Source organism: Saimiri boliviensis, chromosome 8, assembly GCF_048565385.1.
Source record: "Saimiri boliviensis isolate mSaiBol1 chromosome 8, mSaiBol1.pri, whole genome shotgun sequence".
NCBI classification, from domain to species: Eukaryota; Metazoa; Chordata; class Mammalia; order Primates; family Cebidae; genus Saimiri; species Saimiri boliviensis.
In genome coordinates, this window is record NC_133456.1 from 31,485,583 (window position 1) to 31,509,653 (window position 24,071).

Sequence of the window (24,071 nt, forward strand, 5' to 3'; positions counted from 1 at the left end):
GGCTTTATCCGGGAGGAGCCGCAAACAAACGACGTCCGCGATTGGCTCTTTTCGAGCTTCGGCTCCCAGCCGAAGCGGGCGAGCGCGGGGCTCGGCCGGCGATTCCCAGACGCCTGTTACGCGGGCGGCGGGACGCTGGGCGGTGTAAGGCTGGGTGGGGGAGGAAGGAGGTGGAGGACGAGTAGGAGGGGGAGGGGGAAGTGGGGAAGTGCAAGGCGGCTGCGCACACGGCGCTCCTCACACAGAGCAGCCCCCGACCCGGGCGAATGCGGGCTTGTGCCGCCGCCGCCGCCGCCGCTGCCGCCGCCGCCGCCGCCCGGGCCGAGTGACAAAGGAAGGAAGGAAGCAAGGAGGAGCCGGCCCCGCAGCCGCTGACAGGGCTCTGGGCTGGGGGCAAAGCGCGGACACTTCCTGAGCGGGCACCGAGCAGAGGCGAGGGGCGGGGGGGCGGGAGGGCGGCCGCAGTGGTGCCGGGGACGGGGGAGGGGGCCCCGAGAGACGGAAGCGGTTGCCGGGTTCCCATGTCCCTTGCGTATGGGGAGCAGTCGAGGAGCCGCTGCCTGGGGTCTGAAGGGAGCTGCCTCCGCCACCGCCGCCGCCGCCATGGCCGCTGGATCCAGCCGCCGCCTGCAGCTGCTCCTGGCGCAATGAGGAGAGGAGCCGCCGCCACCGCCCGTCTCTGACTGACTCGCGACTCCGCCGCCCTCCAGTTCGCCGGGCCCCCGCCGTCAGCCCGCCGGATCCCGCGGCTGCCGGAGCTGCAGCGTTTCCCGTCGCATCTCCGAGCCACCCCCCCTCCCTCCTTCCCATCCCCCTTTCTCTTAAGCGTGAGACTCGTGATCCTTCCGCCGCTTCCCTTCTTCATTGACTTGGAAAAAAATCCCCGAGGAAAATATAATATTCGAAGTACTCATTTTCAATCAAGTATTTGCCCCCGTTTCATGTGAGATATATTTTTTTAGGATTTTCCCCCCTTTTTTCTCTTCCCCAGAAAAGGAGGGGAAAGAACTGTATTTTTTCCCCAGCCCTAAATCATCTGTCTGTTGAATATCCGTGCAGATCTGTCTTGAAGGAAAAACACATCGCTCGTTTTTTTTATAGTATACAAAAGGAGTGAAAAGCCAAGAGGACGAGTCTTTTTCTTTCTCTTCTGTGAGAGAACTTAATGCTGCATTTATCATTAACCTAACACCCCAGCAGAAAGACAAAAGGAAGAAAAGGAGGAAGGAAGGAAAAGGTGATTCGCGAAGAGAGTGATCATGTCAGGGCGTCCCAGAACCACCTCCTTTGCGGAGAGCTGCAAGCCGGTGCAGCAGCCTTCAGCTTTTGGCAGCATGAAAGTTAGCAGTGAGTATTGATTTTATTTTGCACCCCTTTTCCGCCTCGCCCTTAAAATAAGAAACCTCGGAATACCAGGATCTGAAAATAATAGGCCTCCTGATACAACAGTCAAACAGTCAGGTAATGGAAAAGGGCAAAACCTGTCTTCAGTCAAGGATGAAGCACCTCCCTCTCTTCTCCTCCCGTACCCCCTCCCCCGGTCTCATTAACCTTGAATTGAGAGAATATGATTTTTATTTGGACGATTCGATTTGAAACTGCTTTCTTTTCGTCTACTTTTCTTGCTGTTGGTAGTTAGTTTCATCAAGCGCTTGAGTGTTTCCACGTTATAGTAGTGATGACAGTGTTTACTTGCTCATCCTTTAGAATAAAGAGGACAAGATTTGATTCATAAACCATTATGTACATTTGCAGAACGTATGTCTTTTGGAATGAGTGAGGGCATTTTAGCTCTCAGGAGTTATCATAGTTTGGTATACTTAATAGAAACGTGAAATGTTCCACTCTCCCAACATTTTTTTCTTGTCTGTGTGACTGTACATAATATTTATTCTTAATCTGTGGATGAACTTGCTCCGTAACCATTCACATTTGGAGACTGGCATTGATTTCTCCCTTTAGAAGGGACCAGTGGGAGCCAATACATACCCACAAGCAGTAGCATCTCTATATGCATTGTCTTCAATTTGGATAAGTGGTTTGATGTGTTATCTCTTAAACTACTGTTTTGACATTACCAACCTGCCACCGTATAATTATTTAATCAAAAGGTAACTTAGAAATATTAATAGGTCCAAGTTTTGTTTGTTTTGTCATCGTGCCAAATACTAAGTTAAATGTTGTCATTGACTCATTATCATTTAAGTTAAATTTTGGAGTGCCATTGCATTCATTACCTGTTAAATGTTCTGTAGCACAGGGGATTCCTTAAAAAGGACTATTTAAAATACTCTTGCTTTAGTTACCACCTCATTTAGATAACACTGGATTTAGTTAGAAGAATGTGGATTTAGTCCTTTCCATTTTGGCTTTTGCAGATGGCTGTGGTCCTAGAAATAATAGGGATATTTGGGCTGTGTTCAAGGTTGTGGATAGATTGTACTCTTGTCCTAGGTTTGGGCTGAAAAGTATGCTCTTGAAGTGTTTAGTATGAAGTGTGTAGTATATACTAAGTATCTAATGTTCTAGTGTATCTCTATTTGTGGAGCTGTTCATGTGGTATTTAATGACAGCTTGTTTAAACATACTTCCAGAATTTAACAAAAATATCTATATTGTTTCCTTATTGTGGAAAAGAGGGGCATGATGAGGGCAAGGACAAGTTATTTTGTTGCCTAGAAGAACTGAGAGAACTAAAGAACTGAGATTTTAAGAACCACCCCCCCCCCACAAAAATGTATGTTATGTGAAATTGATTATATCCTTAGGCAACATGAAATGATCACTTTTAGTTGAACTAAATGTTTCAATTTATGTTGCCTTTGGGAACTAGCCTGAAACAGGATAGTCTAGGTAATAGCTGAATTGGAGATTATTTTTGAAAGTAAAAAAATTTTTTTTTTAGGTGTCTTGCAAATGAATGCTGGGGTAGGTAAAGAGGAAAGCTGATTATGTATCTTTCAGGGAAGGGTCCTGCTTTCTGAGCACTTCATGGGGTCATTTGAAAAATATTTTAAAATTCCAGGGTAATTTTCAGCTATAATGATACAAGTCTTCTAATAGCTACTTAAGAGCCTCTTGTGGTACTGGAGTGTTTGTGTGTTTTACATCTTGATAATATAGTTTTAAAACCAGTCAGTCAATTTCAGGTAATTGATTTATTAGCTTTATTTCAGAGATCTATAATGCTAGATTATAATGCTGCATTTTGAGACGTTTCACTTTCTTTCCAGGATTTTCTTTAAAATGACTCTTGAATTCTTGATAATACAGATATTGACTAAGGATGGAGTAACTCTTGTAAAATTTACAGATAAAGATGTTTAAAAAATTGGAGTTTAGTGTTAATTATATGGTTTTGACAGCTTTGACTTTAAAGATATTTAAAAGGGGAGTCTTTAAGCATTTTAAGTCTTTAAGCTAGCATTCTAAGGGACCCCTGTTCAGAACAGAGGCATAAGAAATTGTAGTCCTTGGTCTCAAAAGTTTATCATTTAGTTGTAGAGGAGGCTTTAGGGAAAAAAAATTAATAGCATGATGACTGCAAAATTATAAAATACAAATTGGATCATTTGTTCAGAGTGACCAGGAGTAAAGGGGTAAGACCTGAGACTGATGGGCAGGAGAGGAAAGACTTCTTGTGGACAAGGTATATTTTATGACATGTTAAAGGAGGTGGTAACTTGAACTGATAGAAAAGCATAAAAGGTCTTGGTGGAAGGAGTGTACTGAGGCACAAAGATGGTGATTTTTGCATGCATGAGAGGCAATAATCAAGTTGGCAAATCTGTGTTAAAGGGGCCTAAATAAAAACATAAGAACAGATGGAATTTGAGAAATAAGAGAATGTTAGCTCATGGAGGGCAGAGAAGTTCTGTAAAAGTTTGGTTGAGATTTAAAAGAGATCTGGATTCATGTTGGTTGCTGAACAAGGTATAAGGTGATTTTTGCTGTTGAATTAATGAATTACAATAGAGAGCTGCTAGAGCCTTTTTTAGGGAGCCAGTAGGGTATGTTTTGAATCATGAGAGAATAAAGTAAAATGTGAAAATCAGGTGAAAGGAACAGGTTTGTGAGACAGTGTGAATGAAAAACTGGCAGTACTTCAGACTGGACTTAAGGGGAATATTTGTGAAGGAGTCAAGAGTTAAAAATAAATTCTGATGTTACTGGCCTGGAAGACTCGACTGCTGAGTTATATTGTTAATTGTAATGGGAAAATTGAGAAAAGTGCTGAGGTGAGAGGGTATGAGTTTACTTTCTTAAAATTTAATATACAATGGGTTCCCTTGAAATTCAGCAGACAGCAGTTAGTTACTGGCAATAATATTTGACTTCCTAGTCTATTAATTGCACAGTTTCTAATTTTTCTACGCCTAAAAATGTTGGATTTATATTCAGGAGCAGTAAACTAAGGGCTTTTATTTAAAAGCTTTTCATCAAAGTCCTTAGTTTTTTGTTTGTTTGTTTTACTGTGTATGTGTGTTTTTTTTTTTTTTTTTTTTTTTTTAAATACAGCTTCAAGAGCCTCACACTTGAAACTTAGTTATAATATTTTCATGATAGTTTATTTCAAGACAATGAAAACACTTTTTGGACTAAATTGTGACGGAAACATTTTAGGTATTTTATGTAGCCATTAATTTAATCTTTGATACATGCTTAAAACTTGGTTTTTTTTTTTAAATAAATAATACTTATTACTATTATTTTAAATGCAAGATTTAGCTGAGAAAAATGTATTGAGAGCCTTTACTTTGTGAATAAATTAAAAGATGATTTTATAATAAGTTTTTTTTTTTTTTTTTTTTTTGAGACGAAGTTTCGCTCTTGTTACCCAGGCTGGAGTGCAATGGCGCGATCTCGGCTCACCGCAACCTCCGCCTCCTGGGTTCAAGCAATTCTTCTGCCTCAGCCTCCTGAGTAGCTGGGATTACAGGCATGTGCCACCATGCCCAGCTAATTTTTTTTTGTAGTTTTAGTAGAGACGGGGTTTCACCATGTTGACCAGGATGGTCTCGATCTCTCGACCTCGTGATCCACCCGCCTCGGCCTCCCAAAATTCTGGGATTACAGGCTTGAGCCACCGCGCCCGGCCATAATAAGTATTTTTTGCTCTTTTTGTGAGTGTAGGCATTAATTCCAAACTTAAATCAGTATGTTTGAAATACTACGTTTTACTTGCTATAGTGAAATGAGTGTTTCATTTTTGTTCACTTCCAAATTTACAAGTAATTAAATAAATGTAAAGTTTTTTCTTTAGAATCACATAATATTTAACTCAATAGGGAAAGTAAGGGACTGTTTGTGGTACTTTTGGTTAAAATATTAGTAATCCTTTTGGTATACAGTTCGAGAAAATTTAGCTAGTTGTCTAGGTTTAATGCATAAATATAATATTTAGAAAGATGAAAATAAGTCAGTATCACTTAAGTTGTTTTCTCATATACTTTTTTTTTTTTGAGACGGAGTTTTGCTGTTGTTACCCAGGCTTGAGTGCAATGGTGTGATCTCGGCTCACCGCAACCTCTGCCTCCTGGATTCACGCAATTCTCCTGCCTCAGCCTCCTGAGTAGCTGGGATTACAGGCACGCACCACCATGCCCAGCTAATTTTTTGTATTTTTAGTAGAGACGGGGTTTCACCATGTTGACCAGGATGGTCTCGATCTCTTGACTTTGTGATCCACCCGCCTCGGCCTCCCAAAGTGCTGGGATTACAGGCATGAGCCACCGTGCCCGGCCATAAATTTTTTTAGATAAAAATTTCTATTAGCAAAGAGAGAATAATAGTAGCTGTACATTATTCTGCAGTATTAGATTGTATGGTGATTAAAGCCAAAGAGTAGGTAGCAACTTAGAATTTCTGTATTCCCCTGGGAAGTGTAGTCTCTTTGTGACATCTAAAAATTAGGTTAGAGTTTTTAACCCATTTGTTTGTTTCTTTTTTTTTTGAGTTGGAGTCTAGTTGTGTCGCCCAGGCTGGAGTGCAAAGGCGCAATCTTGGCTCACTGCAAACTCCACCTTCTGGGTTCAAGCGATTCTCCTGCGTTCCAAGCCTTCCAGTTCGTTGGGATTATAGGTGTCCACCACCATGCCGGGCTGATTTTTGAGTTTTTAGTAGAGATGAGGTTTTGCCATGTTGGTCAGGCTGGTCTTGAACTCCTGACCTCAGGTGATCCACCCTCCACCTCGGCCTCCTGAAGTGCTGGGATTGCAGGCATGAGCCACTGTGCTCAGACAGCCCATTTCTTGATAATTCTATGTTAATGTGGAAGAGAGGAATTGAGAGATTAACAGATCACCTCATGGCTGATTGGAACTGCATTTAGGAAATGATATGACATCATCTCATTTCACTGGCAGAGTTCAGCTGAAAATTGGTACTTGCACCCTGTACTGTCTATCCCTTATATTAGATTTGAGTTGCAGGTGTGAGATAATATTTTGAAGAAACAGCACGGCTGAGAAAGTCAGAAATTTTGTGCCAGAGCAGATTCTAAGAGTGGGAGAGGTCTATTTGTATGTGTACTTTATGCATAGAGAAAGCTGTGAAACATGCATATGTTGACCCTGTTGTCACAGCTCCATACTTCTAAGTAAGACCCATGAGGTTTGAGACAGGAATGAAGATGACAGGATGTAAGATAGTGGTGCCTCCTGTGATGCTCCACCCTGTAATGGAGAATGGAGGGGCAGAACGCATGCGTGGGTGTGACAAGTGTGTGTGTTGGTACTAACAGGACCAACCGGGTTCCCTGGATATTGTTCTACTAAGAACATAATTACCATGATGAGTAAATGAATTTGTTGGATTGCTTATCATAATTTTCTAGCTGATTTTTTTGGGGGGTAGGGTGGTGGTGGAAGGGGAGTTTTGCCTGATTTCAAGAGTAAAAGCATTTTCATTGTTCAGAGGAAGAGGATTTTCATTAAAGTAGAGATTGCACTCTTGCCTTTTTATGTTGAGTTAAACAAATCATCCTTGGTTATACAAATCAAATTGTTTTTGAAATTTGTCGAGTGCAATGTAAAAATGTATATAAAAACCTGTGTGAGTAGAACAACAAGGAAAAACTGAGGGTAGAGTTAAAGAACAGTTTGTTTTCCCTGAAGTTTTGTACCTTTGAACTTACATGAAAAAGGAGTATTTATTCCATTTTGAGTTGAGTTTTTTCCTAGGTTTTTTTTTTTTTTTTTTTGACTTAGCACATAATGGACATCTTTAGTAAATGATTCCAATATATACTTGTGTCTGTAATGCATTTGATACGGTATAAAATTTAGAAACACAGTTTAGTTCAGCTGGGTTCAGTGGCTCATGCTGTAATCCCACCACTTTGGGAGGATGAGGTGGGTGGATCACAGTTCAGGAAATTGAGACCATCCTGGCCAACATGGTGAAACCTTGTCTCTACTAAAAATATAAAAATTAGCCGGGCATGGCTGTGTGCACCTGTAGTCCCAGCTACTCAGGAGGCTGAGTGAGGAGAATTGCTTGAACCCGGGAGGCGAGGTTGCAGTGAGCCAAGATCGTGATACTGCACTCCAGCCTGGGTGACAGAGCAAGACTGCATTTCAAAAAACAAAACAAAACAAAACACAATTCGGTTGATTTGGGTTCTCAGTTTATAATCTCCATTCCTGTTTTTGTTTATATTTTGGGAAGAGAGATATACTTCCAAACAATGTGTAGGTTCCAATTTTGTAAGTGATTAAATCTTATATCTTTGGTATTGAGTAGTTTTCTTAGCATTTTTGGTTTGATCACTTGAGGTAATGATAAACCGTCTTGAAACTAGTTTTGCCAAACCAACTGTTTATTTCCAGAGTATCGTGGTTAACAACGGCATGAAGCCGGTCCCTTAATAACATGGTCTGAGGTAAATTTCTTGATTGTTATTTCAAATCAATTTAGTAATAAAAAGTACACATTTCTTTCTTTCTTTCTTTCTTTCTTGAGATGGAGTCTTGCTCTGTTGCCCAGGCTAGAGTGCAGTGGTCAATCTCAGCTCATTGCAACATCTGCCTCCTAGGTTCAAGTGATTCTCCTGCCTCAGACTCCTGAGTAGCTGGGACTACAGGTACATGCTCTCATGCCCGGCTAATTTTTTTGTATTTTTAGTAGAGGATTTTGCCATGTTGGTCAGGTTGGTCTCGAACTCCTGACCTCAAATGATCCATCTGCCTTGGCCTTCCAAAGTGCTGGGATGAGCCACCATACCTGGCCATTTTTTTTTTTTTTTAATGATTAATTGTATCATGGTACAATTCTTGGCGTAAGAAGATAAAAATAAATAGGTTGTTTTTGTAGAAAGTGGCCGTGAATAATGTGATTAATCATTATAACAACACTATAAAGTAGTTAATACTATATCCCCATTTTATAGATGAGGTAAATGAGATTCAGAGAGATGAAGCAACTTGTCTAGGTAACCTGGTTACAAAGTTGCTCAGCCAGGACCCAGGTATTCTGATTCCAGACGCCTTGATGTTTTTTGTATATGCTATAGCGAGTGTATTGCTGTTACCTTAATGCTTAGATTCCAGAGATAAGTTAAAGTGCCTTTTGCTCTTAAGATATGCTTTCATTGATTTAGCAATGACTTTGTGAGACTTTCATCAATAGTACTATTTTGAAATTAGTTCCAGGCATGCGTTTTAGCAAATACAATATTTACATTTACATTTATTTTGGAAAAAATCCTCAATTCTTTTAGGATTATAGGGAAAACAGTGTAAGATACTGAAAATAAAAATACCAGGGCTTATGCTTCACAAGAAAATTAGTAATGTATGGTTTTTTTGTTGTTTAATGTTCAATCAGAGCATGGGTTTCTATGGAAGAGTACTGATTTCATGAATAAATCTGGTATATGTGTATCCGCAGGTATACTAGAATATGATTCTCTGAATTAGCCATTATTAATATGTCTCTCTTCCTATGGGTTGTGAAGTGTTTTGCGCCTTTTAAATTTGACACCCATCTTCATGAAGGTATTTTTTTGATTATTTAACCAGTTAGTCAAGTATATGTTGGAAATTTGTTATGTTTGGAACTGTGATGCCCCCACTTTCCCCAAAGAATAACACTTTTCCATCAATGTGGAATTGCGTTATTTGGAATCTCAGCTTATTGGAATTGGCTGGTAGTTGACAGTAAACCAAAAGTGCTCCTGAGCAGTTAATATCTGCACACAAATGGAGCATAAATTTTGCTCACAGGTTAGTCTTCAGGCTTTTATTAACATTTCCTTGTTATTATTTAACATATAGTTCTAATTCATTGAGTTGTCTGGTTTTTTTGAAACCACGAATTAGAGGGGAATGGATAGATACTGATATTAAGCATTATGCTACTGAAAAAAATGGATGATTCAGGGAAACAAGCATATTGGGATTAGATAGTATATGTAGGGTATGTAGGTTTATACAGCTCCAGGGTGAATCACTCTGATAATTGTTCAAAATGTTCACCTAGAAAAATGATTTTTTTGCTGGGCGGCGGGGGTGGGGGATGGGAGACAAGAGTCTTGTTGTGTTGCCCATGCCTAGTCGAGTGCAGTGGCGCAATCTTGGCTCACTGCACCTCTGCCTTCCCGGCTCAGGTGATCCTCCCACCCCAACCTCTGAAGTAGCTGGGACTATAGGCACGTGCCATCATACCTGGCTAGTTTTCGTAGAGAGGGGGTTTTGCCATCTCTTGCCCAGGCTGGTCTTGAACTGGAATCAAGCAATCCACCTGCCTTGGCCTCCCCAAAGTGCGGGAATTACAGTCATGAGCCACTGCACCCATCTTGAGAATGTTAAATTATATTAATTCTCTTTTAAAGAGGCAGGAGGCAGGAAAGTCTCTTCTGGAGAGCTGGAGTTCTGGATAAACTATATCAAACATCTGTAATTGATTATTCACTGAAGTGATGAAGAGAACTGGGTCATCTCTGTCTGATTCACCATCTTCTAGTTGGATTTCAGCAATATGGATAAAGGTACTAAAGTCGTTAGTGTGCTAGCCTAGGGTATTGTTTCCAACTCTTTCTTCCATTGTCCATCTACATTTATTAACTCAGCAGCAGAGTTTTATCTGATTGAAGATTTGTTGTCTAACCGTTTCTGTTTTTGTTTTTTTTTTTTCCTTGGTATGTATGGAATTGCTGCTTGGATTTTGGCTAGCTTGTACCTTTTGTTTGTGGCCTGCTTAGAAGGCACTGCATGGAGTCATGTAAGCTTTCTTATGAATTATGAATAGCTATTTAGAGAGGAACTTTACTAGATACATTTATGGCCTGTCAGAATTGAAAAACTGGGTATCTTAATTGTCGGACTGAAGAAAAAGGGTGATAGTGGCAAAGTAGTTTTTCTTCTTTTGGAGGTCTGAGAAATTCTTAGGGGCTTAATTGGCTAATATAGCTAAAAAAGGGTGGGTGTTTTAGATTTTTTTCCAAGGAAGGCTGACCTGTCTTCTTTAACTACAACACTATTTCCTGTTACTTTATAAAATCAATTAATACTTTTTAATTTATTAACACTTTCTTCATGACTTGTGTTGAAGTTACTGAGTCAAGTAAATTTCTAATGCTAGATTTTGAGTATGTAGAGTGAATGCCTGAAGAGTTGGAGATACTGGAATTATATGACATCAGACTGATAGTATTTGCAGGGACATTTGCTGTCCTAGTGGAATTTTAGAATTTTCACATTCTACACATTATTTAAATTCTGAAGGAAAGGGGGAAGCTTTGAGTTGGTAGATTTTTAATAATAAGATATAATTACATTCATACAGAAGAGCAATGTACTGTATATCTTATCTTCATAATATGTGGAAATAACAGCAGTGATTATTGAGTGCAGTGTGTCAGATAATTACATGTTTCTTTACATATTTTCCTTTACATTGAAATTTAAAAAAAAAGGAATTTACTCATGTGGTTCAAAATTTTAAAGATACTCAGTGAAGTCTTCCATCTCTCCTGCTCTGCAACAACCAGTTCTCTTTCCTGGGGACTACTGGCATTACAGTTTTTTATGTGTCCTTTCACAGGTATTCTGAATCTTTACAGATTACTGATTTCTACAGTAGACTTTCAGTTTATGTACACACACATAAATTAACACTAGCTTTAGCAGAAGTGTTAGAATTAAAACAAATTTAAATAACTCTAGAAATTGCTATTTTTCAACCTAGTAGATTAGTAAATACTTATTTATCTGAATGTAAGTTAGTTGGAGAATAAGTGCAAAGGTGACAGAGCTCTCTTGGCAATTAGAGGTAAAATGTTAATAGTCCTAACCAATGAACAATTTATAGCACATTTAAAATAGATGTTTATTTCATGGTAAAGAAAAAGGCAAATAATATATATTTTTTTACCTTTCCATTTTTTTAACATCTTAGATGAGAAAACCTGTTCTCTTGAGAGATCAGAGGCGCAGAGTGCGTCAATGTCAATGAAGCCTGTGCCTTTTACCTCTTTAAGAGCGCACGGTTTCATTCTGCTCCTAAATCAAGCACCCTTTAGTTGTTAAAAAAAAAGTTAGTTTTATAAAGGAATATATTTATATGATTTAAAGAATTAGTGCAGAAGGGCTTATGATGGAAAGTAATATTCCGTCCTCCAGTCTTAATTCTTAGAAGCAGCATTGGCTATGACAGCTGTTTCCTTTAGTAGTTTTTGCCATATTTTAAATTATATGCTTTTTATCTATTTCTTAAAATTAATTTTAGATATTTTTGTCTTATGGTAGACATCATTTATTGTCATGCCCATTGACCTTTTGCTTTCATACTAATATATCACTATTTTTAGTTAAACTATCATGTTATTTATTTAAATTATTATTCAAATTCTCAGTATCTAGACATGGACCAGTATTGTATGTAGAAACAAGTAGTATACAGTAATCACATTTCCTTATAAGAACAGCTTTATTGGTCGGGTGCGGTGGCCGACGCCTGTAATCCTAGCACTTTAGGAGGCCGAGGTAGGTGGATCACGAGGAGGTCAGGAGTTCAAGACCAGCCTGGCTAACATGGTGAAACCTCATCTCTAGTAAAAATACAAAAAAATTAGCCAGGTGTGATGGTGGGTGCCTGTAATCCCAGCTACTCGGGAGGCTGAGGCAGAGACTTGCTTGAACCTGGAAGGCGGAGATTGCAGTAAGCCAAGATTGTGCCACTGTATACCAGCCTGGGTGACGAGCAAGACTGTGTCTCAAAAAAATAAAAATAAAAGACCAGTTTTGTTGAGATATAATTCACATACCATAACATTCATTTTCTTTAGTACACGAGTTCACAGACTTGTGTAGCCATCCCAACCATCTAATTTTAGAGCACTTTTGTCACTTCAGAAAGAAAGCTTATACCCATTAGCAGACATTTCCTATGTTCCCTTCCCCCCTCAGCTCTAGGTAGCCACTAATCTACTCTCTGTCTTTGTTGATTAGCCCATTCTGGACATTTTATATAAATGGATTTATATAATATGTGGTCATTTATGACAGGTTTCTTTTACTTAGCATAATGTCTTCAAGGTTCTCCCATGTTACAGCATGTGCTCATACTTCATTCCTTTTTATTGCTGAATAACATTTCATTGTATAGAAATCCCATGATTTGTTTATTAGTTGATGGACATTTGCGTTGTTACTGCTTTTTGACTAGTATGAATATGCTGCTGTGAACATTCGTGTGCAAGTTTTTGTGTGGACAGATCTTTTTTGGGGTATATACCTAAGTAGTGGAATTGCTGGGTGATGTGGTAACTCTGTTTAACATGTTAAGGAGCTATTAAACTATTTCAGAGTTACAATCACATTTTTTCCTTTGTTTCTAATCTTTTTAGACTTAATTGTTGCTATTTTCTTTTTTCTTTTTTGGTACTGTTTGAAATAACCATAATCTCAATTCTTCCCCCCAAATGTACCATTTTATCAGACATTCTCTAGATTCCTACCTGCCCCCTGCCCCCTTTGTTTTCCTGGAGTATCTTTTTTCCTGGAGTCCACGTCCAGCTGCTGGGATCTGACCTGGTTATTCTCTAGGCCCCATTGTACAGCTGTCATCCTCTGACTTCTTTCATGCTCTTCAGGGTTGACTCTCCAGTTTCCTGGATCCCATGTCTTTGTATCATTGAATACTTCTTGTCTGATACAATCTCATGACATCAGACAATAATGCCCAAAGTATTAACTGTTTCATAAATATATTTGGAAAAGTTGTCATTTGTTTTTTTCCATGTTTGCTCCAAAAGGGCAGTTAAGCCATATACTTTAATGGGCAGATATCTTTACCCTTGCAGTATCTAGATACTGTACTGAGAAATATATGTTTGAAGATTACTTTGTATCATTTTATCAAGTGATTACCATGCCAACATGAAACAGCATGAGGCAAGTACAGAAATCTGAAAAAAATTAATATTAAGCAATTGTTTAGACTAGAACTATTCAGAAGAAGTATAAGCCAAAAGTGTGAATCATATATGTAATTTTAAATTTTCTATGAACCACTTTGAAAAGTAGACACAGGTGAAATTAAGTTTAGTAATTATATTTTATTTAACCTAGTGTATCCAAACTAATAATATATCAAAATGTAATCAATGTAAAAATTATTGAGCTATTTTACATTCATTTTTTGGTTATTAAATCTTTATAACCAAGTGAGTGTTTTACACTTAAAGAACATAGTAATTTGGGCTAGCCATAGTTTAAGTGTTCATTAGCCACATGTTGCTAGTGGTTATTGTATTGGACAGTGCTGGTTTAGAATTTTGTCCAGGAATTATTTTTGTTATTCTTAAGTAATGGAAAAGGTGTGTGTGGTTCAAAAACACTTCATTGATTTGTGCCTTTGTTTTTAATCATGTTTTGAGTTTGTTTTGAAATTTTATATGACACTAAAAGAGGTTGAAAATTTTTATGTTCTTTAGAAAGGGGCTTGCTATAGGGTGGGTAGTGATTCTTTCCACTCTTAGTTTAGTAACAGTGTTAAAATGGGCATTGAAATTTTTACTGTTAGATGTTGTCCTTGCCAGGATTGCCTTGGCCCCAGTGGAATTTTACTGATGCAAATTTTCTTTGTCATATGTAAAGACCTATCTGGCTTTCAGTCTCAAATACCAATTAACTCCTTGGTCATTCATGCTTACCACAAGGCATGAAATTCACTTGTATATAAACTCCTTTAGCACTCTCTGTGGCCCTTCTAATGTTCTTCCTTGTATTCATGTTAACTTGTCTTGTTTTTCATAGGAGATCGTAAGTTCCAAGATGACATAAAAATATTTTTCACGTCTTTGTATTTCCTGCAGTGTGGAGCACAGTCCTTTGTATATTGGTTTGCTTAGTACATATTCTAGTTGAAGGCAGTTTGTTATGTGATATGGTGTTTACTAGTGGTATGATAGTTTCCAGGTCACCAAGCTATTGCTGTTGTTTCTAGAAACATTTAATTTTTGATGTAACAAATTAAGTTAAATTTGTTTTCTTTTGTTGTTACTTTTTTTGAGACAGCGTCTTGCTCTGTCGCCAGGCTTGAGTGCAGTGGCGCAATCTCTGCTCACTGCAACTTCTGCCTCCTGAGTTTAAGTGATTCTCCTGCCTTAGCCTCCAAGTAGCTGGGATTACAGGCACGCACCATAATGCCCAGCTAATTTTTGTATTTTTAGTAGAGATGGGGTTTCACCATGTTGGCAAGGATGGTCTCTGTCTCCTCACCTCATGGACTGCCCACCTTGGCCTCCCAAAGTGCTGAAATTATAGGCATGAGTTATCGCGTCTTGCCCTCTTTTTTTTTTAAATGCGAATAATGATAGTAGGGCAAAGAAAGAGACACAGTGATAGAGACACTTCTGTTGTACTAGGTGCTTAGCATTGAGTGGCTCTGAAATCTTTGGATGGATGGATAAATGAATGAAAGGACTTGGGTGCTAGGTTGCACTGGTTGGTAAGCATAATACCTTTGAAACATTGAGCCTGTGAAGCTGGTACAGTACCCCCAGGCCTTCCATTATTTTATTTAGAATGGGTAAGGACTGAAGATACATTTGTAACAGTGGAACCTGACAATTCAATTCCTCTCTTTTCACCAAGTAGCTTACTTTGCAAAAGAATAAACATACAATATTTATGAAAAGTCCTTTCATCATGGATGTACTTAGGTATGTAATTGTATTGTGAGGGAGTTGTGAAACTGTAACTTTTTTTTTTTTTTTTTTTTTTTTGAGACTGAGTCTCACTGTATTGCCCTGGCTAGAGTGCAGTGGCACGATCTCAGCTAACTGCAATCTCCCTCTCCTGATTTCAAGCGATTCTCCTGCCTCAGCCTCCCGAGTAGCTGGGATTACAGGTGTCTGCCACCATGCTTGGCTAATTTTTGTATTTTTAATAGAGATGGGATTTTACCATGTTGGCCAGGCTAGTCTCAAACTCCTCATCTCAAATAATTGGGCCACCTCGGCCTCCCAAAGTGTTGGGATTACGGACGTGAGCCACTGCACCTGGCTGAAACTAATTTTTACAAGACCTCTTTTTGGGTCTTTAAGATAATGTTTGTTTGATATGTTAGTATATCAATTCTAGAACTTTCCCAGAGAGGGTGAGAAATGTTAATAAATAGTAGGGGTTCTATTGCTAAATAATGCAACTTTTTCAAAATTTAATTGGAGGAAAGAGTGTCTTCTTCTTTCTTCCTCCTCCTGCCCCTACCCTCTTTTTTGGAGACAGAATCTTGCTCTGTTGACCAGTTTGGAGTACAGTGGTGTGATCTTGGCTCACTGCATCTTCAGCCTCCTGGCTCAAGCAATCCTTCCACCTCAGCCTCCACATTAGCTAGGTCCACAGGATGTGCCATCATGCCTGGCTCATTTTTGTATTTTTGGTAGAGACAAGGTTTTGCTCCACTGGTCTCAAATTCCTGAGCTCAAACATTCCATCCATCTTGGTCTTCCAAAGTGCTGGGATTACAGATGTAAGTGCTGGGATTACAGGTGAGACACCTCACCTGGCCATAATGCAGATTCTTAAATAGTGGTAGAATATGATCGTCTGTATTTGGTTTTCAAAAATAAATTGCTTTCCACATATCAGCGTAGTATCTCCTGTGATTAAATGTGTGCATTGTGAGATGTTTGGCTGGTGGTAGGGTGCAATTCTTTAGACATTGAAGAAATTTATTTTCCTGTAAGTAGCAAATGCTTGTTCCTCCCTTCTTGAACCCAAGGTTTACTAAAGAATTAAGGTATCATTTCAATTCAGTTTAAATTCAGTTGAATATCAGGAGTAACTTACTGAGACACTTTGAGCCCTTTAAAAAATGTTTTTTTCTTTCTTCTTCTTCTTTTTTTTTTTTTTTTTGCCTATACCTTTGCAAATATAAAAAATCCATTTATATAGGCCAGTTGCGGTGGCTCCCTCCTGTAATCCCAGTACTTTGGAAGGCTGAGACGGGCAGATCGTTTGAAGTCAGGAGTTCAAGACCAGCCTGACCAATGTGGTGAAACGCTATCTCTACTAAAACAAAATTATCTGGGCACAGTGGCAGGTGCCTGTAATTCCAGCTTCTCCGGAGACTGAGGCAGTGGAATTGTTTGAACCCGGGAGGGAGAGGTTGCAGTGAGCCAGTATTGCACTGCTGCACTCTAGCCTGGGTGAGAGAGTAAAACTGTCTCAAAAAGAAAAAAGTGTGTGTGTGTGTGTGTGTGTGTGTGTGTGTGTGTGTGTGCATGTGTGTGTGATTTCCTGTCAGTGTGTGTGTATTTCCTGTCAAGAGTGTGTGTGTGTGTGTGTGTGTGCGTGCACGTGCTTGCATGCGCACGCACACATAATTTCCTCTCGGAGTGTAGAAAATTAAAGAAGGGCTATACCATTTGAAAGGGTAGAGGGCCTGGGCATGGTGCCTCACACCTGTAATCCCTCCCAGAAGGTGGCTGAGGTGGGTGGATCTCTGAGGTTAGGAGTTCCAGACCAGCTTGGACAACACAGTGAAACCTCATCTCTACTAAAAATACAAAAATTAGCTGGCTATGGTGGTACACACCTGTAATCCCAGCTATGTGGGAGGCTGAGGCAGGAGAATTGCTTGAACCTGCCTGGGAGGCGGAGGTTGCAGTGAGCTGAGATTGAGCCACTGTACTCCAGCCAGGGCAACAGAGCAAGACTCTATCTCAGGAGGAAAAAAAAAAAGATAGGTGAGACATTCCAGTATATTTGTGCTCTACATTGGAGGAGAACTTAGTTAGAAACAAAGGTTGTATTTGTCATGACTTCTAAAATGGGAGCAGGTGGGCTAATTCCTGAGTTCTTAGAAAAGAAGGCTCCACAGAGACAGGAGATTGTCTGCTGGACTATATGGGTTATGGCATCAATATAAGTTGTACAGCTTGTTCGCTTTCAGTATTAATTTAGGAGTAGGAAATTGTTTTAAAATGCATTTTCAAATTGTATCTAATGAGAAAACACATCTTTTTTTTTGTTGTTAATTTCATACATATAGCTGAGAAAGCCTATGTGCTTTCTAAAGTCTAGGGAAGAGGTGAGAAATGCTGCTGTGGACCATAGGAGTTGGGGTGGGGGAAGAAGTTAATTAGAAAAAAGTTTGTGGTCATGGCAGATTTTGAGTTTCTCTGTATGCTATTGGTGACAGCCTGAATTTTAGAATTCAGATCCAGCTACCCTTTGAATATTTATTGCGTGACAAGCACTATTACTCCATTTAACTTTCAAAATGCTTTGTGACAATATTTGCCCCATTTAATAAGTGAAGAATCTAAGGTTAATATATATATATTTTAAATTGATTTATTCCAGGGCCATAGTTAGTAGGGAATAGGTTCTGGATGTTGATCCCAGTCCCTCCAGACTTCAAGTAAAGGAAGGAAATTTTAGTACTTACTATGTTATTATACTGTAGTAAGCAATTCATTTAAAATGTTAGTATGTATATTTAAGATATACAACATGATGTTATAAGATACATATTATAATAAAATGGTTACTATAGTAAAACAAATCAACATCTCCGTCTCTCATAGTTACTCTCCCTCCCCTGTCAAAAGCAACTGTAATCTACTCAACAAAAGCCTGGATATAATAATGCTATTATTAAGTATAGCCTTCATGTTGTACATTAGATCTTTTGACATGTTCATTCCAGGTATTTGCTACTTCCTGTACTTTAACCTACATCTCCCCTTTTTCTCCCCTGCCCAGACTCTGCTAACCAGTTTATTCTCTATCTCTGTATATTTGACCTTTTTTTTTTTTTAAAGAAAGCTTTTACATATAATTGAGATCATGAAATATTTTTCTTTCTGTTTACAGCTTATTTCAGTTAATTTCTCCCAGGTCCATCCATATGTGTGTGTACACAAACATACACATATGTATATATACATAAACATAAATGCACACACATACGGAAGTTTAACCATTTGTTCATTGATGGACACCTAGGTTGTTTCTGTATCTTGGCTGTGGTGAATAATGCTGTAGTGAACATGGGAATGCAAATATCTTTACAAAGTGATGATTTCATAATATTTTGGGTATATACCCAGAAGAGTAATTACTGGGTCATATGATAGATAGTTCTATTTTTAGTTTCTGTAGAAACCGCCATACTGTTTCTATAATGGCTGCACTAATCTGCATTCTTACCAACAGTGTACCGGGGTTCTCTTTTCTCTATACTTTAGCCAGCATTTCTCTCTTATTTTTTTGATGATAGCTATCCTAACAGGTGTGAGGTGGTATCTTACTGTTGTTTTGATTGCCAGTGGTAAGTGATGTTGAACACCTTTCGTATACTTGTTGGCTGTTTTCTGTTTCACCTTTGGGGAAATGTCTGTTCACATCCTCTGCCCATTTTTAAGTTGAGTTATATGTTTTCTTGTTGTTGAGTTGTATGATTTCTTTGTAAATCTTGAATATTAACCCCTTATCCCATATATGGTTTGTCAGTAATCTTTTTCCCAATCCATAGGTTGTCTTTTTATTTTGTTGTTTCCTTTGCTGTGCAGAAGCTTTTTAGTTTGATGTAGTCTTACTGTTTTTGCATTTGTTTCCTGTGTTTTGATGTCTTTGAAGAAGTAATTGCCAAGGCCCATGTCAAGGAGATTTCTCCCTATGTTTTCTTCTAGGAATTTTGTGGCTTCAAGTCTTATGTTTAGGTTTTTATCCATTTTGAGTGGGTTTTTGTGTCTTGTTTAAGATGAGGATTCAGTTTCATTGTTTTGCACGTGGAAGTCCATTTTTCCCAGCACCATTTGTTGAAGAACTATGTTGTCTTGGTGCCTTTGTTGAAAATTAGTTGACTGTATATGTTTGGATTTGTTTCTGGGCTCTCTGTTCTGTTAATCTGGTCTATGTGTCTGTTTTTATGCCAGTACTAAACTATATTGATTAAAATTGCCTTGTGACTTAATTTTAACTCAGGAAGCGTGAAACCTCTAACCTTTTTTTTTTTTTTTTTTCCTCAGAATTGCCTTGGCTGTTCAGAGTCTTGTGATTCCATGTGAATTTTAGGATTGCTTTTTCTATTCTTGTGAAGAATGTCTTTGGGATTTTGATAGGAATTGCACTGACTCCATATGTTGCTTTGGGTAGTGTGGTAATGTTAACAATATTAATTCTTTTGATCCATGAGCATGGAATTCTTTCCATTTATTTGTGTCCCCTTCATTTTCTTTCATCAGTATTTGTAGTTTTCAGTGTACAGGTCTTTCAACTTTTTGGTTAAATGTATTTCTAAGTATTTTGTTGGTTGATACTAACATAAATGAGGCAGTTTTCTTAGTTTCTTTTTCAACTTGGTCATTGTTTGTGTATGGAAATGCCATGGATTTTTGTACGTTGATTTTATATACTACAACTTTACCGAACTAATTTATTAGAGCTCAGGGTTTTTTTGTGTTGTCTTTGGAGTTTTCTATATAGGGGATCATGCCATCTGCAAATAGAGATAATATTCTGATTTGGATAACTTTTATTTTTTTCCTTTTTCTTGTCTAAATGCTCTTGATTTAGACAAGTTCTTCCGATATTTCTAGTACTGTGTTGAATGGAAGTGGTCAGAGTGGGCATCCTTGCCTGGTATCAGGTCTTAGGAGAAAAGTTCTCAATTTCTTCCCATTGATTATGTTGTTAGCTGTGGGTTTTTCCATAGATGGCCTTATTATGTTGAAGAACTTGCCTTCTATATTTAAACTGTTGAGGAGTTTTTATCAAGAAAGTTTAATTTTGTTAAATGCTTTTTCTGTCGATTGTGTCATTTCTTTCAGTCTCAATATAATGTATCACATTGATTCATTTGTGTATGTTAAACCGTCTTTGCATGCCTGTATTAAATCCTGCTTGATCATGATGTGTAATTTTTTGATATGTTGTTGAATTTGACTTGCTAATATTTATTGAGGATTTTCGTATCATCAGTGTTCATCAGAAATATTGACCTGTAGCTTTATTTTCTTGTAATGTCTTTGTCTGGCTTAGGTATCAAAGCGATGCTGGCCTTATCAAATGTGCTACAACTCTACTATTTGTAAGAGTTTAAGTAGTATTGATGTTCTTGAAAAGTTTGGTAGAATTAAACTGTGAAGCTGTCTGGTCGTGACCTTTTCTTTGTTGGGAGGTTTTTAATTACTACTGGTTCAATCTTTTGTTTGTTACAGTTCTATATGTTTTCTGTTTCTTCCTGATTCAACTTTGGCAACCTTGTATTCTTCTAGGAATTTATTCATTTCCTCTGAGATATCAAATTTGTTGGCTTATAATTGTGTATAATAGTTTCTCATGACCCTTCTTATTTCTTTTCTTTTCCTTCCTTCCTTTTTTTCTTCTTTCTTTCTTTCTTTCTTTCCTTCTTTCTTCCTTTCTTTCCTTTTTTTTTTGAGACAGGGCCTCACCCTGTTGCCCAAGCTGCATGGTGTGATACAGGTTCACTGCTGTCTCGATTCCTGGGCTCAAGTGATCCTCCTACCTCAGCCTCTTGAGTGGGACTACAGATATGCGCTACCACAACCAGCTGACTTTTGTATTTTTTGTAGAAACCAGCTTTGCCATGTTGCCTAGGCTAGTCTGAACTCCTGGGCTCAAGTGATCTATCTGCCTTGGCCTCCCAAATTAATCCTTGACTGTAATCCCAAGGATTATAGTTGTAAGCCACTGCACCTGGCCGCCTCTTTTTATTTCTGAAGCATCTGTTGTAATGTCTCCACTTTCATTTCTCATTTTGTATATTTGAGACTCCTTTCTTTTTCTGTAGTCTAAGAGTTTGTTGATTTTAGTTTTTCAAAAAAACCCCAACTCCTTCTTTTATTGTTTTTCTCAATGGTTTCTCTATTCTCTATTTTAAGCAATTTGTTTGTATCTTATTTAATCTTCATCACAGTCTTCTAAGGCAAATGGAATTTATAAATGAGGAAACTGAGGCTTACAGAGCTTAACATGGCCAGCAAGATGCCTAGTCATACTTTGAACCTGTTCTCTTAATTGGTCCACTATATGGCCTTTATAATTTGGAAAGGGAATAAGATAATTGCTTGAAATTGGAAGAATTAAGGTTTCTTAGGGTAAGGTTTAGGAACTTTTGCTTTTTGTAGTGTTACTTACAGAAGAAAAAGTAATTGTCAGTGATACAGAAATAAAGTTTATTTTCTTTTAAAATAAAACATTTAGGAACAAATACCTTGCTTTTAAAACTGATCAGGCTAGCTATAAAACAGTGGCTATAAGAGATGGGTAAAAAATGTAGTTGAAATCCATGTTGCAAAATCAGTTTTGAGCCTGAGCTCCTATCCTTTTCTTTTTTTCTTTGAGATGGAGTCTTGCTCTATTGCCTGAGCTGAAGTACAGTGGTATGGTCGTGGCTCACTGCAGCCTACCTCCTTGGCTCAGGTGATACTCTTGCCTCAGCTTCTCAGGTAGCTAGGACTACAGGCCTGCACCACCATGCCAGGCTAATTTTTAAATTTTTATTTTTTGTAGACGTGGGGGTCTCCCTATGTTGTCTAGGCTGGGCCCAAGCGGTTCATCTGCCCTGTACTCTCAGAATGCAGGGATTAAAGGTGTGAGCCACAGAGTTCAGCCAGGAGTACCTTGTCTTTAACAGATGAAACTGAAGCTTAAAGGAGTTAAGTAACTCTTACCAAGGTTTCATAGCCAGCAGGTGGCAGAGCCTGGATTCCAACCCAGGTAATTTAGAGCTCTTATTCTTAACTACTATACTGTCCTAAGAGTATGTGAATGCACAGAAGTGGAGCCTTGCTACCTCTGGTAACTTGAAGGTACCAATTTTGATCTCAGCTAACATATCATAGTTTGATTCAAGGTAAAAACAGAAGTGTTACACTTCACCTGCTTCTGTTCTTATTTCCCATGGCTATTGGTCTCAATAATTTTTGTACTTGTTTTGTGTTATTCTTGCACTGGAAAATTTTTTGTACTTAGTTGTCATTTAATAAATAATGAATGTTAGAAAAATAAGCCAGAAATCGAAAACTTTGAATCTTAAATATAAGACCAAATTGTAATACATCAATTGATAGTCATGTTTTTCTTTTTAAGAAGTATTTTTATAGTGTTAGAAGATAGATAATTTTTTTTTTTTTGAGACTGAGTCTTGCCCTGTCACCCAGGCTGAAGTGCAGTGTTGTGATCTCAGCTCACAGCAACCTCCACCTCTCAGGTTCAAGTGATTCTCCTGCCTCAGCCCCTCAGGTAGCTGGGATTACAGGCTTGCACCACAATGCTTGGCAATTTTTGGATTTTTTATGGTAAAGATGGGGTGTTCTCTGCCATGGTGAACTACCATGGTATTTGCCATGTTGGCCAAAGTTTGGTCTTAAACTCCTGACCTCAAGTGATCCTCCTGCCTTAGCCTCCCAAAGTATTGAGATTACAGGTGTAACTACCATGCCTGTCTGAAGATAGTTAAATATTATAAAAGGTTGGTTTATTATTTTGATGAGTTGGAGAAAATTTTCTGTGCCTCTGAATTGAACTTTTCTTAGTTGATGAGTGTTTTAATTGTCAGATTACAATAAAATCCTGTGATGATACAAAATTCAGAGGTAGTGTAATTGACTCTCATCCTCTGCCATGCCTGTTGTCTGCAGATGGGGGCCAGGCTGACATTTCATTTGTAATCATTGACTTAATATCTAATATGTAAAACTGATATGTGAACCTTTCCCTCCCTTTCTCTTCTGTTCTGTAACTGGAACACTAATGGAAAAATACAGTGTTCTTTTAACTTTGCAATAAGTCCTGTTTTTCATGTATTAATAGGTGGATTTTTTAGACCCCATTTAAAAGAGTATATCTGGGTTTTAATGTAATAGCAGTGGTCTCAAACCTTTTTGCCACCAGGACTGGTTTCGTGGAAGACAATTTTTCCACGGACCAGGATGGATGGTTTTGGCATGATTCAAGTGCATTACATTTATTGTGCACTTTATAATGAAATAATTATACAATTCACCATAATATAGAATTAGTAGAAGCCCTGAGCTTGTTTTCCTGCAACTAGACAGTTCCATCTAGGGGTGCTGGGGAGACAGTGACAGATTATCAGCACTAGATTCTCATAAGGAGTGCACAACCTAGATCCCTTGCATGTGCAGTTGTCAATAGGGTTCACGCTCCTATGAAAATCTAATGCTGCTGCTAATCTGACAGGTGGTGGAGCTCAGGTGGTAATAACAGAAATGGGGAGCTGCTGTAAATACAGGTGAAGACTTCCTCCCTCACTTGCAGCTCACCTCCTCCTGTGCGGTCTGGTTCCTGACAAGCCACAGACCACCACTGGTCTGTGGCCCGAGGGTTAGGGACCCCTGATGTATAGTATTTAATATATAGAATACTCATATAACCAGAGGTACTTATTTGCCAGCTCAGCTATATGGAATTAAGATAGGAACTAGATAGTAGATAAGAATGAGCACTGAGGAACCAAAAGAGTGATCACAGGATCTTAAGTAAAGTTGTTTTTTTATTTAATCTATGTGAAAGTCCTTTGGTCAGTGTCTCCCACAGTAGTTACTCTAAGTGACGTTGTGCTGTAGTAAG

At 38.5% G+C, this 24,071-nt stretch overlaps 1 protein-coding gene across 3 annotated transcripts in view; it reads left to right on the top strand.

Annotated features, from left to right (window-relative positions):
- The first annotated feature begins 238 nt into the window (after positions 1-238).
- Positions 239-24,071, top strand: part of GSK3B (glycogen synthase kinase 3 beta) — a 234,256-nt gene continuing 210,423 nt past the window's right edge. For 2 of the 3 annotated variants that reach the window (XM_003935408.4, XM_003935407.4), the window contains exon 1: positions 239-1,347. In XM_003935408.4, the coding sequence (XP_003935457.1) occupies positions 1,260-1,347 (88 nt within the window). In that variant the 5' untranslated portion in view covers positions 239-1,259. The remainder of the gene's footprint in view (positions 1,348-24,071) is intronic. The other variant, XM_074404309.1, reaches the window with a different exon arrangement.